The sequence below is a fragment of the Cnephaeus nilssonii genome (assembly GCF_951640355.1).
Source record: "Cnephaeus nilssonii genome assembly, chromosome: 7".
In the NCBI taxonomy this organism is placed as follows: Eukaryota; Metazoa; Chordata; class Mammalia; order Chiroptera; family Vespertilionidae; genus Cnephaeus; species Cnephaeus nilssonii.
In genome coordinates, this window is record NC_137078.1 from 60517414 (window position 1) to 60542349 (window position 24936).

Genomic DNA, 24936 nt, shown 5'->3' on the forward strand with positions numbered 1-24936 from the left:
CATCCTATCCCATAAAGACTGTTTATGCCTTCCCCCAGTGAGAATATTGCCAATGTTCCCAGTGAGATAATGCTTAATAGTTTACATGGATGGTACTCCATTAGATCCTCACAAACACACAGTAAAGTAGGAATTTATTGATGAAGAAACTGATTCTCAAAGTGATGTGACATGCCAAGGGACATGGTTTAGCTGTGGCAAATTCAGAATCAAAAGCAGCTCTTCAGACTTTCAAACCTGTGCTTCTTTCTATATCCCAAGTTTTTTCACCAAAAAATGTATACTTATAAATTCAAGTTTACATGTTACTTTATCACACCCCATTCTATTACAAGGTCGAAGGCCCAAGGGATTCTAATCTTGGCTAAGGCACAGAGGACTCATTTGATGGCTGTGATGACTTATATTTGCTCTACTCAGATCCAGCTAACATTTCTTTATCACCTACCCTATACTAGTAGTGAATTATCCTTACAGCCACTAAATTATACACTAAAAATGCTTAAAATGTAAATTATGTTAGGTGTATTTTACCACAAAAAAAGTGAACTGTTTTTTGCTCACATTTCCACATCTCCCAAACTGATGTATCTCATGTCTCAATATCTAACAAGTACATATTAGAGAAATGGTTTCCAAATGGTCTTAAATCTACAGAATGTCATGTCTGATATCCACAAGGCTATGCCATGTGCTCAGCAAATCAGAAAGAAAAACATAATTCAGAACAAATAAAAAACCATAAGTGATATAGTAATATCTAGGGTATTAATCTGCCAATAAGCAATCCAATATCATTTCTTGAATAACTCTAAAATAACTAACTTACTACATTTTACAATAGGACTCCAACATACCTGCCCTCCCAAGCTTATGACAGAATTTGACAACAATTACTCATAAGACTTTTCCCTCTGACCTTGAAATTCAACATACTCTTCTAGCCCTAGCCAGTTTGGCTCAGTAGATAGAGCATTGGCCTGAAGGTTCCCAGGTTCAATTCCAGTCAAGGGCACGTACCTTGGTTGCAGGCTCCATCCCCCACCATGAACGGGCACATGTGGGAAGCAACCAATCCATGTCTCTCTCACATCAATATTTCTCTCTCTCTCTGCCTCTCCCTCTCCACTCTCTCTAAAAACAAAACAAAACAAAACAAAACAAAACAAAACAAAACAAAACACAATGGAAAAATATCCTCGGGTGAGTATTAACACACACAAAGAAAATACTCTGCTAGATGGCTGGACCCTGCTTAAAAAAAAAAAGAAAAGAAAAGAAACCTACTTGCTATCCTTGTCATTTCACTTTGAGCAAACATAAATTTTAGAAAGAAATTTCTATAATTAAGGCTCGTGCGATTCTAATCTTGGCTAAGGCTACTAGGCTGATTCTATTAAACCCACACTACGGCTTCTTATGGTTCCTAACTTTGGGGAGAAAAAAGCCTCTTCTATGCAGTTTCCTCCCCACATCTTTTTTTTTTTTTTTTTTTTTTTAGGATCTTAAAAAGGAGTGTGATGTATTTTTTAAAAAAAGTAAAAAGGGAGTTAGAACACATGAACTTAAAGTTATCATGCTAGACCAAACCAGAGGGAGTCGGACCTGCATTACCACCATTTGTCCACCATCCAGAGCTGAAAAGTTAGTGCCGACATGTACACATAAGGAACTGGAGGACATTGAAATTGGGTCTCAAAAGAACTGTTGGTCCAGAAAGAAACTCACTACAGACTGATTCATTTGCCTGTCAGCATAACTATTATTGCTCGTCTCACATTCAGTTCTTATAAGTATATTTCTAGTAACACATGATCTCACTCATCTAGGGGAAATGATGAACAACATAGACTGATGAACAAGAACAGACCCAGAAACAAGGAGGCATCGATCGGACTGTCGGGCCTCAGAGGGAGGGTAGGGGAAGGTGGGGGTAGGGGGGAGAGATCAACCAAAGGACTTGTGTGCATGCATACGAGCCTAACCAATGGTTAAGGACAACAGGGGGGTGGGGGCATCCGTGGGGAGGGGGGTGGGGGCATCCGTGGGGAGGGGGGTGGGATGGGAATGAAGGGATGAGGACAAATATGTGACACCTTAATCAATAAAGAAATAAAAAAATAAAAAATAAAAAAAATGAAGTTATCATGCTACCAGTGTATAAAGTTACAGAAAATTAATGCCTTATTTTCTTACATGTAAAATTAGGTGTTTCGGTGTTCATTGGTTTGTTCATTGTGTTAGTTACAAAACTTTCCAATCTAACAAAATCTCTTAAGAAAGTCAGGTCAAAGCAGAAGTATTCTAGAATTGGTCTGCCTGCAGAGCAGCTGGGGAGCCTGAGTGAGCCCACTATTGGCAGCCATGTTGTGGGGAGGGCGTTCCAAGGAGACAATCTGAAAACCAGTCAAAAAGACATAAGCCGAGGTTGCCCAGCTCTAATCCTTAATAGAAATAATAAACAAAACATGCAAATAAGTGTCACTAAATGTTTCAAGTAAGGGTCGTGAATTAGATTCTTAAAAAGAATTTTTCTCAAAAAATACTAATTATGCTATCAGATTAAAATAGGACATTAGCTTCTTTCTTAGTAAATTATTTAAATAAGCACTCAGACATTTCAGGAGTCCCAAAACATGAAGTTAAAGCATGTTTTCTACTTCCTTTGTCATTATATAAGCTGTTATATTTTTTAAAATATGCTTTTATTTACTTTTAGAGAGAGAGGAAGGGAGAAGGAGAGATAGAAACATTGATGAGAGAGAAACATGGATCAGCTGCCTCCTGCATGTCCCCTATTGGGGATGTGCCCTGACCAGGAATTGAACCGGCAACCTCTTGGTGCATGAGTTCATGCTCAACCACTGAATCACACTGGCCAGACAATATTTTTATTTATTTTTAATTTTTTCCATCTTCATTGAGATATAATTGACATATAACATTATGTAATTTTAAGGTATATAATGTGATAATCTGATATATATACACACTAGAGGCCCAGCACAGGAAATTAGTGTGCAGGTATGGTCCCTAGGCCTGGCCTGAGATCAGGGCCATCTTCCCCAGCTGCCCACAGCCGGCCCCGCCACATGCCACCACCCACCCCTGGTTCCCTGTTTGCTAACAGGTGATTGGTGCCTGACAGCTGGGAGAAGGGACCGAGAGGTCGGCTGTTCCCACCTGCTCGCAGGCCCCGCCCCCCCCACGGGTGGCCATCAGGTGATCGGAGCCTGCGGGCCAGGGAAAGGGACCAAGAGGTGGTCAGTGCGCCTCATAGTGACTGGTCCAGTGGTCGTTCTGCTGTTAGGGTCAATTTGCATATTACCCTTTTATTATATAGGATATGTATTAAGAAATTATTACCACAATAAGGTTAGTTAACAATTCCATCATCTCACAGTTACCATTTGTGTCTGTGTGTAGTGAGAACATTTAAGATCTCTCAGCTACCTTGAAGTACACAATACACCAAGTTTCTTCATTCTAAGTAGATGACATTTCATTGGCATCAGTGATAATACAACTCAGAGAGAACACATGTTCCTGGAGCTTAAAAATTCCTGTCTGTCCCTCATAAATTTTACCTCAAGAAGCTCATCCTCTGGCTGAAGGAGGTTCAGCGTGTCAATAGGACCACCTGGAACAATCGAAGAGATATAATGGTGCCCATCAAAGGAATCCACTTCCATGCCAAGCCTCAGAGTGTGAATGGGCAGGAGCTGCAGCAAAATACAAAGCAATAATATCAAACACCATGAGGACACATCTGGCTACTAATCCTCCATCAGGTATTGACAGAAAAGCCCCACCCCTTAAGTCCGATCACCAAAATCCATAGGAAAACCAGCCTCAAGTAAAATATGAGGTTGTCTTCTTATTCTCATTCCTCTTCTCATTTTAGATTTCCTGAGAATAAAGAAGCAGACATACAAAGTTCTGCCTTCAGTTCTAAGCTCTAGGCACTCCAACCTCCCAAAGTTCCCAGTATCAATTCTGCATTTCACTTTTCTGAAGGGTTTCCCATCTCCCAGAACATCCTAACTCCTCTTTATCATCTCTTTAACTTCCACGAATGCTTCAATACCAAGAGTGTCACTTCCAGAAAGCACCCCCTGATATCTGAGTTAATCTGCCTCCAATACCACCCTGTGCACACTGCCATCACAGCTCATTACAGACTGGTCAAAATTTCTGTTTTCTTGATTGTTCCCTCTGCTTGAGTACAGAGTCATATCATTTCTCTCTATAACCTAAAGCCCTAAAACAGTTCTAGGCACTAAACATGGGCTCATTAAATGTTATTTGACTGTAATAATTGAATTTTTTAAGTTAAAAAAATTATTTGAACTAATCCATGAAATATGGTACCTCATTTGAAATATCCTTCTTAAATACAAACAACTTCTAATTTGTGGAGAGGTATGGGTGTGTAATAAGAGAGGTAATCATTATTCTACCCATTAAGATTGATGCTGTTGGCTTAAAAGGATTTATGTGAGCTAAGAAATGAGTCAAGAGCTAAGAATCTAGCCAATGCCAATGTAAAGAGATGAGTGTCTTGGTGCTGTTGGCTGCGAAGGTCAAAGGCATTCACCAAATTCCATGCCTTTGACTTTCAAAGACTGAGCTAATAATTTCTCATTATTAGCTTCTTTCTTAGTCAATTATTTAAATAAGCACTCAAACATTTCAGTGACTCTATAAATTCAAATATGGTAAATGGTGCTAATTATGATTTATATTTCCCATATCAATAGTCTGTGTATCTACAAACACCAGGTCTACCTCTAACTGTATACTTGATAAGGAGAAAGCCCCACACAAGAGGGCAATGCATCCACAACATGGCTCTTTCCCTCATATTCCCTATTCTCTGTGACCTCTGAGCTTGTCACCTCCCAATAGTCATCTGCTCTGAGACCCCAGAGTTCCACAGGCCTTGCCTCAGACACCACTTGGGGTTCATTTCCATTCCACTACAGACAGACAAATCTGAAGTGGCAAGCAGTCCGGCTGACTAAGACCTCAATGACTTCAAATAGGCATAAATGACTGTTGGCCTTGGGCTAATTTTCTGAAAAGTAAGTGCTCTTGACCACCAAGTACCTCACATTCGACAGCCATCTCTGGCAGTACGGTGGTCTAGCACTCTAAATGGAAGACTCAGAGTATGTGAGCTAAGAAATAGCTCTTATTCCCTCTTTCTGATTTCTTTATTTCTCACTGCTGCCACCTTATTCTCTTGTCTAGTCATTGTACCAAATCTGTATACCAAGCTAGGAGGAGACATTAATGTCATCTTCTTGCATAGTAAAAGGCGAATAAGAATTCTCAGAGAAATGTTTCTGTAATTACAATTTTCCCACCCATCTAGGCCAACTGTCTTCTTCTGTTTACGAACCAAACACTAGGGCAGAGTGGTCAGTGGGTCTACCCATACACAAGTCATCTCTAGCGGGGTGCTGAAGCCTGCTCGTAATAGCAGATTATTCAATTTTCAGGAATTTTGCAAGCTACTTGCTAAATATACCTATTATTAAAAATTAGATTATATAAAGTCACAATTAAATAAATATTAAAATAAATGTAATAAAATACTCAAATATAATAAATGTACTCAAAATCTATCACTTCCTAATTACTTTTAACGTATTTTATCCATGTTCTTGAACTGCTTCTATCTGTTATATATGTATGGTAGAAATGCTCTCTAAAAACTTAGAGACCACTGAAGGAATGAACAATTGCAAAAGATGAAACAATGATTTGTTCAGTTGCTGAATGCACCTGGAATGAGTAATAAAAGTCCTGCTCCCACAGAGAAACCTAAAACAATGAAATGCAATTGTAAATCCCTTCCCAACTCAGCGGTTTCAGTGACGTCAGTTGAGTAGCTTGAATACTCCCATGGTGACACTGTTTATACCACAGGTATGGGTAAATGCTACAAATTAAAACTGCTTTTTTTTTTCTTTTTGAGAGCGAGGTTTTACCAGCATACCATTCATCTGCAATCTCATTTGAGCATGCTATCTAGCATATATTTATAGGATATAAACTATGTCCAAGGATTTGAGTTATGAGCTGGAATTATAGGATGAACGAAAGAAACAATCTCTACTCTCATGGAACTAACATCTAGTGTGGAGACAGACAATAAACAAACAAGAGAGAAAACAGGTACATGCAAACAAATAAGTAAACAAACAACTCACCAACAAACAAGTGAAAAATAAACAAATAATTACTAATTGTGACAAGTGTTATGAAGGAACTAATAGAGGTGGAAAGTTGGTCATAGTAGGTTTCACAGAGATGGGGACACATTTAAGGTGAGACTTGAAGGATAAGAACATTTTAGCCCTACAAAGATCCTGCTGGGGGATGCCCTGTGGGATGTAAGTGAAAAGAATTAATTGCTAAGTTTTTGGCTTCAATAACTGAGTAGATAGTGGTAGCAATTTCTGCATAGAAATAAATGCAACAAATTAAAACAAAGACATTGTTGTACAGAGAGAGAGAGTTTGCTATTTATATACTAACTAGAGGCCCGATGCACAAATTCGTGCATGGGTGGGGTCCAGCCAGCCCGCCCCAATCAGGGCTGATTGGGCTGGGCCGGCTGGGGGGAGGGGACATGGGAGGTTGGCCGGCCGGCCCCACCCCCTGGTCAAACTCCTGGTCAAGGGGACAATTTACATATTAGCCTTTTATTATATAGGATGTGCCTCCCATAAAAAAGAAAAGGATTAAGGAGAGAACTGATTCCAATCTCCTATTTCAGCCCTTTACCAACCCTGCTCCATTCACATGGTTGACCCCACATCCATGGAATAATTGACATCAAGAATTGGTTGAAGCACTGAGAAGCAGCAGAGGCTTAACCATGGAATCCCTTGCCCGCCAGACACAAGTCTCTGCCCTTCTGGGCTATTCCAGCTTGTGTGTCTATAAACACCACACACTCCCTAGAAACTTTAAACCATGAGTGAGACACACATGCTCCATCTCTAATCATGCTGAGCAAATAAACCAGAAATGATGTTTACAAAATCTGTCAATCTGAAAGGGGCCTACCTAATATTAGTTCTGAATCTAAATCTGAGTACAGCTGGGTTTCTGAGATTTCGCATTACATTGCTGCAGGCTTCTCTGCAGGAGCAGGGCTGTTTAATTACCTGTCTCAGCTGCATTTAGCAACTAAATAAATCAACCATTTCATCTGCCTCTTTCAGTTGTCCACCCCTTTGGTATTCTGAGTTCTTAGAGCGAGAGCAGAAAGTGCTAAAATGACAGGAGAGGGTGCAACAGACAGATGATTGACGTCTTCACACACGTCGCATGTTATGCTTTTTGATGCTTATTCAATGTGCTTTGCATGGGGTCCTATTGAAATTGACAAGGCTAATGAGCAGCAGGATTGTCATGATTCTGATATGACAAGTAAAGGATGCAAGGAAATGTATCCAAAGAACGTGTGACCATGGTGTGATTTACTGTCAGTGCTAAGATGATAAAAATCAAATGTGATCAAGAAACCCACAGGCCTTCAACCCATGAGTTGGAGAGACCTGTCATGAAATAAACCACAGCTCATTCATTTTGCTAAAAGCTCTACTTTTAGGAGCCTACAACAAGATATCAAAACACTCAAGTGGGAATATGAATGATGTTGCTTCGGGGGCAGGAGAGGGGAATTCTGGAAAGAAATGAATATGTCAGTGGGATGGGGAGAATGCTTCCAAAAATGTTGAACTCAAAATAAAATGGAACAGAAAGAACCCCATGATTAGTTCTGATAAGAGGATATTAAATAGCCATTTATGTTTAGAGATTAGGGTGAAAGAGGTACTAAATTTACCACAAATGAAAATCAAACTCCCCAAGAATGAGGCTACAACTTTTAAACTAAGGGTGAAACACAGCATAATGACCTCCAAAGTTAGGTGTGTTCACTCAGATTATGCAAGACAATCAATCCATCCATTAGAGCTTGATTTATATATTAGTCTTTCTTGCTCATCTAAAATTTTAATCCTGGAGGCTCAAAACATGCACAGTATGTGCTCTGTCATACAGAAATATATTAAAGGTTCTCTTCAGTTTCCTAACACCAAGGTCAAGTGTCAGTTGCCACTTATCACTTTATATATATAATTTATGTTACTGTGTGGCCCGTGTGATAGCTGAGCTTTTGACACCTGATCTAACACTTGGCACTTATGACTCTATCTCTCCCCTTACTCATGATATTTCCTCCACCTGGAATATCAATTGTTCCTATTTCTGCAAACCCATTTTTTCAGAGTACTAGTATAGTTCAAATGCCATACTCCCAATAAACTTTGTTCATCTGTCTTGAAGAAGTAACACCTCCTTCCTTAAATACACACAAGGCATTTTAGCAACACCTGAGCAATAATTCTCAATGGAGCGAGGCAAGAAAGGCATCACAATTTCCTTTAGGGACCTCACTCCAAACCTACAGAATCAGATATTGGTAAGGAGGAACAAATAGGGCATTTGGTATTTTGAAAAAGCTTCCCTGATGTTTCTGATAGGCCATGTGCCCTAGTTCAGTGGTCGGCAAACTGCGGCTCGCGAACCACATGCGGCTCTTTGGCCCCTTGAGTGTGGCTCTTCCACAAAATACCACGGCCTGGGCGAGTCTATTTTGAAGAAGTGGCATTAGAGGAAGTTTAAGTTTAAAAAATTTGGCTCTCAAAAGAAATTTCAATCATTGTACTGTTGATATTTGGCTCTATTGACTAATGAGTTTGCCGACCACTGCCCTAGTTGATAACCACCGTTTCTATTGTTATTTGACCAGCAAAGTATACAATTCCGCATTTGAGAATTGTAACAGAGTTTGGTTGCCTCTGGGGAGGAGCACAGGGGGAGTGGGATGAGAGGAAAACTTAGTTCTTGCAGTGCATACTTCAGTAACTTTTAAATGTTGCCCATATACTAGTATTATCTATTTTTGTTTTGCCCATATATTATCTATTCAAAAGCATAAAAAATGGCACAGATTTAGAAGCCAAATACTGTAACTCTTGATTTGTTTTCTGATTTTCCCACTTACTAGCTACATTGATCTTAGGCAAGTCACTTTATCTGCCTGACACTCAGTTTCCACATATTAAAAAAGGAAAGGAGCCTGGCCGGCGTGGCTCAGTGGTTGTCAACCTATGAAGCAGGAGGTCACGGTTCGATTCCCAGTCAGGGCACATGCCGGGTTTGTGGGCTCGTCCCCAGTCGGGGGAATGCAGGAGGCAGCCGATCAATGATTGTCTCATCATTAATGTTTCTATCTCTCTCTCCCTCTTCCTTCCTCTCTGAAATCAATAAAAACATATTTTTAAATGAAACGGAGTTAATAGCTGCTAACCAATAGGGTAATTGTGAGAAACAAAGGAGATAATGTATTTAAAGCAAAGAACTGACTTAGTATCCGAGTAGTGATGCCCACTGCAACTCCTGGAGGGCCCAGTCATCCCACGGCCTTAAAAATTGCACTTACTGTCCAGCTGGTGTGGCTCAGTTGGTTGGACATTATCCCATGCACCAGGAGGTCACCAGATCGATTCCCAGGCAGGACACATGCCAGGGTTTCGAGCTCGATCTCTAATAGGGGGCATGTTTCTCTCTCATCAAATGTTTGTATATCTCTCTCCCTCTCCCTTCCTCTCTCTAAAATCAATAAAAACTTATTTTCTAAAAATTTGTATTTACTCATATACAGTGAAAAGAAAACTCACATTTTAATGCCCTTCCTAAATCATATTCTCTAAACCCAGAGAATACGATTTAGAAAGGAAATAAAGTGAAATTTGTCAGTCTGTCTTGTCAAAACCAGAGAACAGGAACTGGTATTTTTGTTTCCCACAGTGGGGATATTGCTAATGCTCACACCATATCACAATTGATGGCCCGCAGAAAGGTCACTGGAATGGCTTTAATGCTTCTTCCTCACAATGCTGTGATTATCGTAATAGTAAACAGTTGCCAACAAAGCCATCCCTAAAAGTGCAAGTCTCCCCAGATGCGGGAAAACCATTCTTGTGTCATGATTAACAGCTTCCTAGAAGCAGCACAGCTAATGCTCAAGCCACTGTAAATTACTTGCACACACTCCTTTCCCCCCCACAACTCCACTGGCCCACAATATATGAAGATGCTTCTTGAACCATAATCCCTTCAAGGGTGGTGGCTATGGGGTGGTGACCGGAGTGACCATCTACAGACAGCTAGAGCCTTAGGAACACCAATGAGAGCCATGAAACATGATTTTCCTAATCAGAAAGTTGATGGGGCAGAGGAAAAACCTGCAGCTTTGACCTCAGATCGAGACACAACCCTGCTTAAATCCTGCCACTGCTGTTACCTGACACTGATAACAAAGCCCAGGCTCACCACCATGGATCTTGAGGCCCTAAAGCACCTGCCTCAATTGACAACACTTGCCCCTTCACTTAGTTTGACCCAGACACTCTGAAATAACTTCCATTCCTCCCACATGCTAGCCCCTTCCTACAGATCACCTATTTCCCAACTACCCGTTCTCATCCTTTGTGCCTCAGCTAGAAAACCTCTTCCTGGCTCTCTCTAAATTGCTTCACCCCCAGGTGTGCTCTGATCACCCTGTTTGTTCCTTTGCATCACTTCTTACAATATACAACCATCTTACTGAGTTATTTTGGTTTATTATCAGGCACCTACCCAAGCCCAGAATCCAAGCTCTATGGGAGCACCTTTTCCATTTTGTTTCCCCAGTTGGTAGCCATGTGGGATACAGGAGGAGTTCGGTAAGTATTTCAGGAAGGAAGCAATTAATGGATGAATGTGCTCTAAGCTGTAACCTGCCTCTGCTATTATCTAGCTGTACAATTTGGAGCAAACTTTTAGTATTTTCATCTGCAAAATGGGTTTTGATAAGCTAGTTTCCTTTACATATTGTAAGGAGAAACAGAAGCAACTAAATTAACTAAACTAAACTTCTAATATTAAGAGGATTTTTTAAAATGACAATTCATCAAAATAAATAATTTGTGGACATTTAAAATTAAGAAATCAATATTAAAAAGTAAATATATATGATGATGTTATGTAGAAAAAGTGCACAGCCCTTCTCTCATACATATATTACACAAAAGGTTGGGTATACCAACTATAAATATGTAAACATATACAATAACAACTAAATATGAAAAAATAATGCAATTGTGGGTAATTTTTTCTTCCAGACCAAAAAATTAAATTAAAAAAACACATTTTGCCACAACAAAATTTCAATTAACAATTAAATGTTTCATAATAGCTTATAAAAATTGTTATTAAAAAGGAGCCTTTAAAACAGTGGTTCTCAACCTTTCTAATGCCACGACCCTTTAATACAGTTCCTCATGTTGTGGTGACCCCCAACCATAAAATTATTTTTGTTGCTACTTCATAACTGTAATTTTGCTACTGTTAATGAATCATAATGTAAATATCTGTCGCGACCCACAGGTTGAGAACCGCTAGCAGGGTCGCCTAAGACCATAGGAAAACACAGATATTTACATTACGATTCATAACAGTAGCAAAATTACAGTTATGAAGTAGCAACGAAAATAATTTTATGGCTGGGGGTCACCACAACATGAGGAACTGTATTAAAGGGTCGCGGCATTAGAAAGGTTGAGAACCACTGCTTTAAAAGGTCACAGACTAAAAGTACATGAAATGTACAACTGGGGGGAAATTACCGTTTATTGAACAATTCCTATGTGTTGGCACTAAGCTACATTAATTAAGTCATATATTAAATATATTTATTAATCATTTACAACCTAGTATTATTGTTCATACTATGTAGAAGAAAAATTAGGCTGCTATTTCACCTTCTAAAGTGTTTCCCCAAATGTCACCTTCTTAATGAGGCTTTACCTGGTCAACCTTTCTAAAATTGCCAACCCACACCCTCCTAAATTCCTTATCCATTTTCCCTGCCTTAATATTCTGCATGGCATATATCACCCATACTATATAACTTACTTATTTGCTATCTCCCCTCACTAAAATATAAGCCCTACAGGGTAGGGATATTTTTCTGCTGTATCCTCTTCTGAAACCCCAGTACCCAATAGAGGACCATAGAGTAAATATTTAAAAATATTTGATAAATGTATAAATGAATGAATGAATAAATGAGTGAATGAACAACTGAATGTACTGGTGAGTTTCTATCAGGTGGTTCATAAAGTCTGCTAAACTCAAAGCCCTTCTACACTTTTATACTAGAGTTACTGAGTACAATATATACATACATAATATATATTGCATATATAATATATAGGTATAGTGCACAGAAGTTGATCTGGGAAAATAAAATTAGTAAGACTGGTGACAGGAACTAGGGAATAAAGGTCAGAGAGAACACTTTCTTTCTGGAGAAAAACAATGGCATTTTTTAAGATCTACATAAAGTATGGTTATTATCCTTTTTTTTTTTTTACTTATTACAGAATATGATGATACAGGGTTTTACAGCTTTGAAATGGGAGGACAGACGACTGAAGCTGAACTGCATGATGAACTGAACCTGAGCTAAGCCACGTTCTCCACCAAGGACAACTCTTGAGCTCTAATGCTATATGGGAAGGAAGGCTAAAAACTAGTCAGGAAACCACTGAAAAGCAAAGCAAAGATTTCAGAGGCCCCAAATACTAAGGAGACAGAAATGGAGACCAGGTCCCAGGAGGGAGAGGGGACTGGTAAATACCCCAGACTCACGTGGAGTACCTGGAAGGCTATGTCTTAGGAGAAAAGGCAAGCTGGACAGAGCCTGAACCTCACAATGTCAGGCATTCAATCAAATTACAACATGATGAGAAATGCAACCAAATAACCATAGCCCGAGAAAACCTCAAACAGTAGAAACACATCTAAAGTTGATCCGGATAACAGAATTAATTATTTAAAGTCCTTATAAACTATGATTAATATCTTCAAGGAACGGCGAAAAAGATGGCATATACAAATTTTTTTTAAATGGAGAATTCCAACAAAAGAATTATAATTTAAAAAGAAATAAAACAAACTCTAGAATAGAAAATTATAACTAAAAGTAAGAACTCAATAGATGGGCTTTAGCAGCAGATTAGAAATGGGGAATTTAGTTAACTGGAAGATGGTTAAATAGAAAATATCCAATATCTAAAAGTTTAGTGTACATTAAAGTACAATGTTAGGGGGAAATATCATTGATTTATGTGAATGATAAATAAGAATAACAGACTACTATGTGCTTACAACTACTCTAGGCACATTATATTTTACTAGAGGCCCGTTGCACAAAGATTTGTGCAATAGGCCTTCTTTCCCCTGGCTGCCGGCACCGATTTTCCTCCAGCACCCGGAACCCAGGCCTTTGCTCCGGCCGCAGTGGAGAAGCCAAGCCTCAAGGCTAGGCTTCTCTGCTCCAGCCACAGCGGAGAAGCCAAGCCTTGAGGCTTCTCCACTCTGGCAGCAGCAGAGAAGCCAAGCCTCTTCAGTCTTCAGTCGTCTTCAGTCTTCAGTTGTTTTCCGTCTTCAGTATTCAGTCTTCAGTCTTTGCTTGGGCCAGAGCCTTCAGTCTTCAATCTGCGCCTGCATATGCAAATTAACCAGCCATCTTTGTTGGGTTAATTTGCATACTCACTCCTGGTTGGCTGGTGGGTGTTGCGGAGGTGCGGTCAATTTGCATCTTTCTCTTTTATTAGTGTAGATTCCTACAGATCCCATGAGGCAGATACTAACTATTACTATCTCCCCTTTTACAGCAACAAAACTGAGACATAAATTTTAGGTAATTTTACAAGCTAGTGAGTGGATAAGCCCAACTTTGAACTCGGGCAGTTTGGCTTCAGAATCAATGAATCAGTAAACTATACTACAGTAATTAATAACAGTTGAAAATTGGTGAGTTATTTATATTTCTTACTCTCAATTTGAATTAAATCCTTCTCAATATATTTAGATAGAATTAATAATTAGTGTCAACTCTAATGGAATATAAGAATGACTGTGTAAATATTTTAAAATTAACTAAAAGTTGTGCCCTGTTGCTTTCCTATTGCACATCTGAGGAAAGCTTGGCCAATGGGCCCACACAGGCACAGCAAGGAACTAACTCAAAATGCAGGTTATCTTAGAAGAAAAGAAATACTCTCACCAGTGTCAGCCTGGAAAATTTAAACCTAAAAAAATAACAGCACATTTAATATAAAATTATGGAAGAGAAGTATTCATCACAAATACTCAAAGAAAGAAATGATAGAACTATTTAAAGAAATAATTTCTTACAAAACCCACATGGGGACACAGAAAACACATTTTGAATACTGCATGTGACAGCATGAAATAAATAAATAAATCACCAGGGGTAGATGGCATACCGATAGAATTATTTCAAGCTGCAGAGACTAACTCTGTCATGATCCTAAAAAGAACCTGTCAACAAATATGAAAAACAAAACAATGGCCTACAGACTGGAAATGTTTAATATACATCCTAGTCTCAAGAAAGGAGATGCAAGAAGTGCAGTAACTCTAGGACCATCACTCTAATTTCCCCCGCTAGCCCAGCGATGCTCAAGGTGATGCACCAAAGGCTTTTACTTTTTAAGGAGCGAGAAATGCCAGATGGTCATGCAGCAGTCAGAAAAGGAAGAGGCACTGGTGACCTAATTGCAAGCATTTACTGGATACTGCAGTGCTCCAAAGAATTTCAGAAGACGGTTAGTCTATGTTTTACAGACTACATTAAACCCTTTGAGAAGCGGTGGGATGCTCTGAAAGAAATAGGCGTGCCTAGGCACTTACTGTCCTGAGGTGTAACCTGTATTGTGGACAGAATATGGAGAGACAGAATGGTTTCCTGTAGGCAAAGATGTCAGATAAGGGTGTATTTTATCTCCCCATCTGTATAATCTGTACACAGAACATACCATACAAAAAACTGGGCTAGACTCAGAGAAAGGAGGAGTGAAAATTGGTGGAAGAAATATCAATCACTTAAGATATGCTGGTGACAACATCTTATTGGCAGAAAGAAGCAATGATTTGAAATGACTTCTGATGAGAGTGAAAGCAGAAAGTGCCAAAACAGGACTGCATTTGAACATTGTGAACACAGAAAAAATACACAACTTTAACCTAGACAAGAAAGCCATTGAAATTGTTCAAGATTTCGCTTGCCTTGGTTCAATCATCAATTGAAATGAAGACTGCAGCCAAGAAATCAAGAGAAAACTGAGGCTCAGAAGGGCAGCAATGGAAGAATTAGGAAAGATGTGTCCTTAGAGACCAAGGCTAAGGTCATCCACACCCTGGTGTACCCAATTACCATGTACAGATGCGAAAGTTGGACAGTGAAGAAGGCAGATAGGAAAATAATTGATTCATTTGAAATAAGGTATTGGAGGAGAGTCTACAGATACCCTGAACAGCCAGAAAGATGAACAAGTGGGCCCGAGAGCTAATTAAGCCTAACGCATTGCTGCAGGCAAAACTGACAAAACTGAAGCCGTCCTACCTCAGACACATCATAAAAAGGCAGGGTTCTTTAGAAAAGACAGGAATGCTAGGGAAAAGAGAAGGCAGCAGGAAAAGGGGAGGACCAGCTATGAGATGGATTGGCTCCATAAAAGAAGCTAGAGGCATGAGTCTATAAGGAACTGAGCTGGGCTGCCGAGGACAGGACATTGTGGACTTCAACACCATAGGGTCTCCAGGAATTGGAGCCAATTCAACAGCTCGTAACACACACATATGACAGCAGAGTTTAACCTGGGCTCAGCTCATATACCCCATGTGGGGTTACAGTATAATGTTTGAAACTATTCTAACAAGAAAACCTTACCTTTCTCACCATTTGTCCGAGAAAGCCACCTAGGTGGCTACTCTAAGTTTTAATTCCTTGTTGTTGATTAGCCAGAACAGGAACTATAAAATTAATTTGTAGTGAGAGGATACTAAAAACGGTAAAAGTTACCTTCTGGCATTTTGCCATTAGAAATAAAGCTCTCACTATAAAAATTTTTTAAGTTCAAGAAAAAAACATTGCTTATACTCAGAAGATAAACCACTTTTCTGTCCTTAAACATCTGGACCTGAAGGGTTTTTTAAAGTCTATATTTGTGGTCTTGATTTTTAGAAAACCTTAAAAAGGCCTTCTTATAAAATCTGAAAAGCTTACACACACTGCACAATGTTACTCTGTGTACTACCTTTAAGGTAGGCAAAGCAGTCAAACCTGAGTTTTTGGTTTCTGGGAAGTGGTAGAAGGGACCCATGTTCTTCCCAGGCATAGCTCATCATCACCTTTCATAAGTGAGAACTCACCACATTTCCAGAAAACGTCTCAGACTAAATTCTGGAAACTAGGTTAGAGCACTAATTTAGTTTCTTTGACAAGAACTTAGAGAAAGTTCTTCCAACATAAAAAAAAACTGGTAACTTTAAAAAAAAGAAATAATGCTTACCTTTGAATATTTCTGTAACTCAGCATCATCTGCAATCTGTGTGTCCAAAGTAGCAACCTAAATTTACAAGAAAAAATATATTCAATATTTGTAAAAGCATAACTTTACTTCTTCCTAGGTTTCCTGAAAAAAAATAATAATAAATCTGTAAAACCTATGTTCCATGTGAAAGAATGCACCTGACCTGCATTCTAATCTCTTTCCTATATTTCTCAACTCCATAAGTATAATACATAATGTAAATTTCAGAGAATATTTGCTTTTCTGTTGTTCTCTTTTTTCCCTAACTCAGTGGTCGGCAAACTCATTAGTCAACAGAGCCAAATATCAACAGTATAATGATTGAAATTTCTTTTGAGAGCCAAATTTTTTAAACTTAAACTTCTTCTAACGCCACTTCTTCAAAATAGACTCGCCCAGGCCGTGGTATTTTGTGGAAGAGCCACACTCAAGGGGCCAAAGAGCCGCAAGTGGCTCGCGAGCCGCAGTTTGCCGACCACGGCCCTAACTTATTCGAAAGTTGAACCAAAAGGTGATGGGCAAATACATATACTATTTTTTAAAAATCCACGATCCCTAAAATTTTAATATAATCCTCCATTATATTGACTCCATAAAAAATTTCATTTTTGCCCTAACTGGTTTGGCTCAGTAGATAGAGTGTTGGCCTGCGGACTGAAGGGTCCCAGGTTCGATTCCGGTCAAGGGCATGTACCTTGGTTGCGGCACATCCCCAGTACAAGGTGTGCAGGAGGCAGCTGATTGGTGTTTCTCTCTCATCGATGTTTCTAACTCTTTATCTCTCTCCCTTCCTCTCTGTAAAAAAAAATCAATAAAATATATTTTTTAAAAATAATAATAAGACCCAAATATATGTTGGCTATATAAAAAAATTTCATTCTTTTGACAAAATCAAGAGTCTGGTCATTTTTAGTTTTAAATTCTGGCCTTAAAACAAAGTTTGCAAGGTCAGTGAAGTCAGACAAGTGTGGAAAAATTATGTGTCTGACTTTCCCCAACAAGCTCAAACCATCTCCCTAGGAGACATGGCTGGCAAGGACATAAACGGGAAGACCTGGACTGGTGGGAGGCTCATGGAATACCTAACGCTTTTAATCCTGGCCTAAAACTATTGTTCAAAGCTCCAATGGTGGACACCCACAGAAATGAATGGCTTACAAGCAAAATACTTTACTGATGATTTGCATCTGTAAGTTGTTAATAAAATATGATGCATCTGGAGGGAGGAGATAAGTTAAACAATGATCCAACTAAAGTTTTTAAAAGTACTGCAGATAAGTAGATGCTGGAAGAAAATAAAATGAAAAACACTGGAGTACATGTATGCATGCCTTCATTCATCTTGCCTGGCTTCTTTCTGCTCTTCATTCTTCGGAACAAGCTACAACTCTTAATGAATAAGCTATCACTTTAAATTTCAAACCTCAAATTCTGTTCCCCCTTCCTAGCCCCTCTGTTGTAACCTCTCCATGTGATAAATGATATCTGGGAGGGTAGTTGTAAGGAGGATAACATTTTAACAAAAAACAGTTCATCACAAAACTGGCCATTTATAAATACTGATACACCACATTACTTTGGATATCAAACCATAAAGGATAGTAGCCCAGTCATTTCCTAGGTGATAGCTTAATGACAAAATAGCATTCAAAATCTATGAAGTAAAGAAGCAAGTGGTCCCTGAGGACTGATACGCAAGTTTAAAATTAGCAAGAAGAGAATGTATGAACTGTTTTGACTCATCTTAATGACATTGGAAAATTTCCGACAATAGTGGCTGCATATTCTGAACGGAGAAGAGAAATGAAAAATCTCCAACCAGCCAACAAGTACTAATGATAAACATATGTAAGAAAATGTTAATGACAATAGAAATTGAATAGAATATTTTATTACGAAGGCATTTAGTGAACACGGTAGAGACTTTTCTAAGCACAGATTTCTGCTTTCATGTGGATTCAAATGGGGAAATGTAATCAATCCCTTACTCAATGAATCTAATAACAGGTGAAAGGAAGTCTAATGGACCACTGGCACTATAAACTTATACCTAACCTAAATTACCTCCTGTTCTCCCAAATACATTTGATAATCATTCTTTCATTTTTCTCATAAAACTGTAAGATTCTTTGTGAAACATAGGACTAATATCCACTTCCCTTTCAGTGTACAATAAAACAAACAGATCATAAAAGCAATCATAAAAATGCCAGCAATTTTTAAGCAGCTGAGACAGGTTATAAATTTTAAGGCAAGTCCTCTCTCTCCTAACATTTTTCTGCCTATTGTCGACTTAAATGGTTTCAGCATGAACTGAGGGCCTGCTAATTGTAACCAAAATTTGTGTGCAGTCCTTACTTGATCTTATAGCTTAAAATGCTAAATAATAATAATAATAATAATAACAATCAATTGATTGATTTAATAGGAAAGAAAAGCAAGAGGAAAAAATAAGGACAAGCTGGCTACTCTTTGACTATCCCATTCCTTTAAATTGTAATGGTAAGGGCTTGACATGAAATGAGACATGAGTGTTTTTTATTTGAAGATTTTAACATACCATTACTTCATAATCGGGGCCCAATAGGTTTTCCCATCTCGATTTCAGTTCATTTTCTGAAAAGTCAGGGACTCTTTCTGCGTTAAAAAAAAAAGGGGGGGGATGTTAAAGATGTTAAAACTACTGTGAGCCAAACACACTACTTAATTCTTCAATAATAGCAGTTTCAGTAAATAAATGGAAATAAGTAAAATGAAAATGCATTAACTTAGACCTACTATTTAAAGTAAATCAGAGGTACCCTCTAAGACTAATGTAAAATGTAAAGACCAGCATGACCAAATTATGAAGGGGCTTTTGTTGTTAAGGAATACTGTAAAGGGAAGAAGTGATGAGTTATAAATGAAATTTGAATTACATACAGCTTGTAAGTAAACATCCTGTAGCTTATAAGTCAAATGCATCTGGTTTTGCTTTATATAATATCTCAGGACAAACAAGGATTTAATTTAAATATTAATTATTTCAAAGCAGTACCTTCCACTCACCCATAGGAAAAGTAAAAACGCATCAAGCTATATTTCCTATCAAGTAGGTGTATCAACACAATCCACTCAGACTTTTCTCTTGGGTGGATATAAAGGCGTGTCTGGTTTTAATTCAACCACTGAGTCCATGAGATTTAATATAATAGAAACTTTGCTTTTACTTTGGTCTTTGTGGTTTCATTGTATCTTTAAGATTTTCTTACTTGACATTAATATTGCCTTTTTTACACAGGTAAGATGATGTTACAGAGCTAAGACAGACTTTAAGTGTCCTGCCTGTCTTCCACATCAGCTTAGCCCGCAGCTTACCACACCGTTTATACTCTGAATAATGCCTACTAGTCAAAAGTCAAAGTACTAAAACCATAATTTCAAATTATATTTATAGTAGTAGCATATAATAAACAAAGCAACACCTTTTTTCTTTAAGTTGAAGGAAAACTCTCAGTTTTGTCACAAGATCAGACAAGTCGCAGAACACTTATCACAACTGACATAACTATTTATCTAAAATCAAACAAAACTTGCAATATCAGCTCTTTCAGTCTTCAGCATGGACAGCGCATCCTGGATGCATACAATGCTTAACTACATAAAATGTAATTACATAATCCTTAACTAAAACAGACTAACCTCAGAAATCAAAGACAAAGACTAATGAACACTGAAGAACTTAAATTACTAAATTTACAAAAGAATATCCATGAAAGCCCCAACTGGTTTGGCTCAGTGGATAGAGCGTCGGCCTGTGGACTGAAGGGTCCCAGGTTCGATTCCGGTCAAGGGCATGTACCTTGGTTGCAGGCACATTACCAGTGCAGGAGGCAGCTGATCGATGTTTTCTCTCATCGATGTTTCTAACTCTCTATCCCTCTCCCTTCCTCTCTGTAAAAAATCAATAAAATGTATTTAAAAAAAAAGAATATCCATGAAATAACTATATGTTAGTTTACATTTCAGGGATAACTACCCAAAGATCCTATTAAAAACCAAATATCATTTGTGTGGGCTCTGCACCTTTGTGCCTACTTCTGCTAACATTTCTATAGGAAATTACCTTAAAAGTTCTACCATCCTGCCTATTAAACTTCTTCCAGCCGGCCAGTGTGGCTCAGTTGGTTGAGCAACGTTCCATACACCAGGCAATTGCTGGTTCCATTCCTGGTCAAGGCACATGCCCCGGTTGTGGACTTATCCCCAGTGGGGTCATGCAGGAGGCAGCCCATTGATGTTTCTATCTTTCTCTCCCTCTAAAATCAATAAAAACATATATTTTTAAAAAAATATTCTTCCAGACAACAGTTTCTTATTTGGTAAACTAATTTGAATAAAATTTGCAATGCCTTGAATTGTAAGCTTAAACACATGATATTTAAAGATATTTCATATACATGTATAAAATAATGTTGCCATTTCCCCGTCAATTCTTTTTTAAAAATATATTTTTATTGAATTCAGAGAGGAAGAGAGAGGGAGAGAGAGAGAGAAACATCAATGATGAGAGAGAATCACTATCAGTTGCCTCCTGCATGCCCCCTACTGGGGATCAAGCCTGCAATCCGTCCCGGCATATGCCCTTGACTGGGATCAAACCCAGGACCCTTCAGTCCGCAAACCAGCTAGGGTCCCCTTCACTTTTTTTGGTAATACTTTACCTTTCAATAATACAATGACTGGGGGGTGGGGTGGGAGGAGGGCATGCGACAGGGGTTAGGGGAGGCTGGGGGAATGTCAATGGGGGAAAAAAGGAAATAAATATACTACTATGTGTAATACTTTAAAGAATAAAATAAAATTAAAAAAAAATACAATGAAAGCACAGTCATGAGATTTAAAACACAACACAAAATCTAAGTACCAGAGGAAAGAGATTAATTTCTTTTCAGCAGCTCAATAAATCCTAGGCTACACAAAATGATCAAAAAAATAAATAGTATGATGATCAGAAATTATTATTTCAATGGTAGTGAAGGGGGACAGAATATACCACCCCAAAATATGCCATTTTGGCATGTAGGTTGAGCTGAAGGTAATCAAAACTCAACATACTCAGGAAAGAAGTTTTACCTCTCCCTTAACTACCTAAAAGAATTTACATAGGGAGTCTAGCCCAGAAGAGCTATTACCATAGACAACTTTTTTTTATCTGAAAGACCTACCTGCATGGCAGGGCAAACTTCTAATTACCAAACATCTGCCCTTCTTCAGGTCCTGTGAATTATCCTCCCTACTACCCTACCTTTGAAGCCCAGGCCCCTATCACCTTAGCTCAGAATGGCATATAAGCCTCAATTACCCAATTTGCTCTTGGGTCCCCTATTTTTATGGGGCTCCCACCTGAAATTTTCTCCTGCTAATCTGTCTTATGTCATTTAATTATTTAACCAGCTAAACAACCTAAAAGGGAAGAAGAAAAATATTTTTCACCTCTGCAGCAAAAAAAAGAAGGCTAATAACTTCATAGCTGTTGGAATATTTTGGTCTTACTCTCATTTGCAGTTCTATATACCCATGAAGAAAAATGTACTAAGATGGATCCAAAAAGAGAAGATAAAATACCTCTAAAATTATTTCTAACTTCAGAATGTATTTGATTTCCACCTGATATTTCACTGAAAAATCTATCTGGGTTCACTTGAATTTAAACAGCAAAGACTAACTACAATTTACTTGGGTCAAAAAGAACAAGGTGAGCCCAAGCCAGTTTGACTCAGTGGACAGAACCTCAGCTCAGGTTTGATTCTGGTCAAGGGCATGTTGTAATGCATGCAGGAGGCAACCAATCCATGTGACTCTCTCACATCGATCTTTCTCTTTCTCTCTCTCTCTCTCTCTCTCTCTCCCTGCCTTCTGCTCTCTCTCTAAAAAACAAACAAACAAACAAACAAAAATGGAAAAATATCCCCAGGTGAGGATTACAAAAAAACAACCCCAACACAGTGAATTTCCAAATCATAGGAAAAATTTCAAACTGAATGAGGGATTACTCCTTCCTTTAGGCCACTCTTTCCTGAAAGAAGACAATCAAAGTCAAAAGCCAAAATTTCTCTGGAACTTGTGTGGTTTAAGTATTCCATTTCATTCAACTGACAAGGTCTTGCTGAGCACTGTGTGTAGGAGATTGTGTGGGACGGCGACTCAATATGCTTGCAGAACAGAGTCAGTTCTAGTAGCTGAGGGATCAAAGTGCAAAGTGAAAGAACAAAGTTGCCTATCAGTTAAAAAGAAAAGTAAAAGACAAATATTTAGCTACCCAGCAATTTGATGAAACATAAAAAAAATGTATACATTAATTTTTATGGTGAAAAGGAAGTACTTCTATATGTATACAGATAGCTATCCCATATAATAAAAGCCTAATATGGTAAGTGTCCGGTCATCTGGTGACCAGTCAACTGTTCAACCAATCAAAGCGTAATATGCTAATGACATGCTAAGGCCACTCAACCGCTTGCTATGACGTGCACTGACCACCAGGGGGCAGACGCTCTGATGGGTAAATTAGCTTGCTGCTGGGATCTGGCCATCAGGACTGGGCGAGATGGGGCCGGACATGTCCTGGAGTCCTCCCATGGTCCCTTCCCAGCCCCGATCATGCACTGGTGGGGTCCCTCAGCCTGGCCTGTGCCCTCTCGCAATCCAGGACCCCTCAGGGGATGTCAGAGAGCCGATTTTGGCCCAATCCCTCAGGCCACTCCCCTCGGGAGGGCACCAGACGCAGGGCTCCTGGCTGGCGAGTGCTGCTGTGGCAGCATGAGCCTCTCCTGATCGGACTGATTGGGCACGAGCCCACAGGAGGCGCATTGTGGCTGGAATGAGCGGGAGCAGCAAGTAAGAGCTGCAGGCGGTGCTGGACTGCGGGTTTTGACCCGATCCCCGCAGGCCACCCAGAGGGACCTCACCCATGCACAAATTTGTGCACCAGGCCTCTAGTATATCTATATCACTAATATACAAGCTAAAGCAGCAATTTAAAATGCTGACAAGATTAAAAATAGTCATCACGTACTAATAAAAATGCATTCAAAATTAATATAACCAAAGAATAAACAATGATATGCTTGGTTCCCAACTGCCACAAGTGTTAAGATGTTGATGTTAAAAATACCCACTTTTATAGAGCCAAAATGCCTCTAAAACTCACATTGTATTAACTAAAAAGAGAGAAAAAGGTTAACAAATGAGAAAGTCAAATTGCTTTGAATTGAATGCTTTGTGCCTACCCAGTTTTTCTAAGGCTTGTATGTTGTCATTTTTTAGATTATCCATTCTTTCTTCAGTTTCCTCATCTTCAACATCCAAATTAGTTTCTGTGTCCACTGCTCCAGCTGGAAAGAGGGCTGGTGGTTTTGGTGGTTCTACAACAGTTCCTAAAATAAGAATTGTACACTTGAATCACTAAAGGCCATGTTTAAGTGAGCTTTTCCCCCTCCTGTTCTACTGTTTCATAACCTCATTAGAAACATCTCAGGTGACTTAATAAACATGACTCCTTTGTTTAAAATTTCATGTGTGATAACCAATCAATTCCTTAAAAAATAAATATGCTGGTAGTATTGAAAAGAATAAGGAACTAGACAGTGGAAAGAGAAAAGCAAGGCAAAGTCAATGACAAAGCAGGAATAGGGGTGGGGGATTCTTCTTGATTAAGAAACCAAAGAAACATAACACATGCAATAAGTGCAATGCATTATTCATTCGTGATTTCATGAGATTTTTTTGGTGGGAGGAATGAGAGAAGCTACAAAATATATTTAGGGGCAATTGGGAAAATTTAAGTATATGTTGGGTATCTGATGTTAGGGAATTACTATAAATTTTCTTTGGTGTGATAATGACATTATGTTTACCTAAAAACTACCCTTCATTGTAAAGCTATAGTCTGAAGTGTGTAGGGCTAAAGTGTCATAATGTCTACTACTCATTCTGAAATGGCTCAGGGAAAAAACATACAGAGATGAAGCAAAAACGGCAAAATGATAGTTGTTGAATCTAAATAGTGGGTCTTTCATATATTATTTTTCAGTTTCTCTGTTTGCAATTTTTATAATAAATGGTTGAAAAAGATAACCAGTTAAAAGTCCCTATGATCTTCACATGAGATTTTAAACTACACATAGGATTTTTAAAAATCATAAATCCCTTGGTACAAACTAAATACACAGCCCAGGCTAGTGAAAGGAATGCCAGCCAGAAGCTCCTAGTGTCACTGGAGAGAATGGTTACTCACCAGAGTGTATAGTACAAAGCAGTATGATGAAGTGATTGTGTGCTACAAAACGTACACAAAATAGTTACACAAACAACTACGCAGGGGTGGGCAAAAGTAGGTTAAATTAGCAGCCACCATTATCTA

The 24936-nt window shown here is 38.7% G+C and overlaps 1 protein-coding gene across 5 annotated transcripts in view; it reads right to left on the bottom strand.

The window, feature by feature from the left end:
- Nucleotides 1–24936, bottom strand: part of PATJ (PATJ crumbs cell polarity complex component) — a 313058-nt gene that overhangs the window by 242092 nt on the left and 46030 nt on the right. For all 5 annotated transcript variants that reach the window (XM_079776628.1, XM_079776629.1, XM_079776630.1 and 2 more), the window contains exons 12-15: nt 23804–23950; nt 19093–19169; nt 16512–16568; nt 3588–3722 (exon numbers count right to left, since the gene is read on the bottom strand). In XM_079776628.1, the coding sequence (XP_079632754.1) occupies nt 3588–3722; nt 16512–16568; nt 19093–19169; nt 23804–23950 (416 nt within the window). The remainder of the gene's footprint in view (nt 1–3587; nt 3723–16511; nt 16569–19092; nt 19170–23803; nt 23951–24936) is intronic.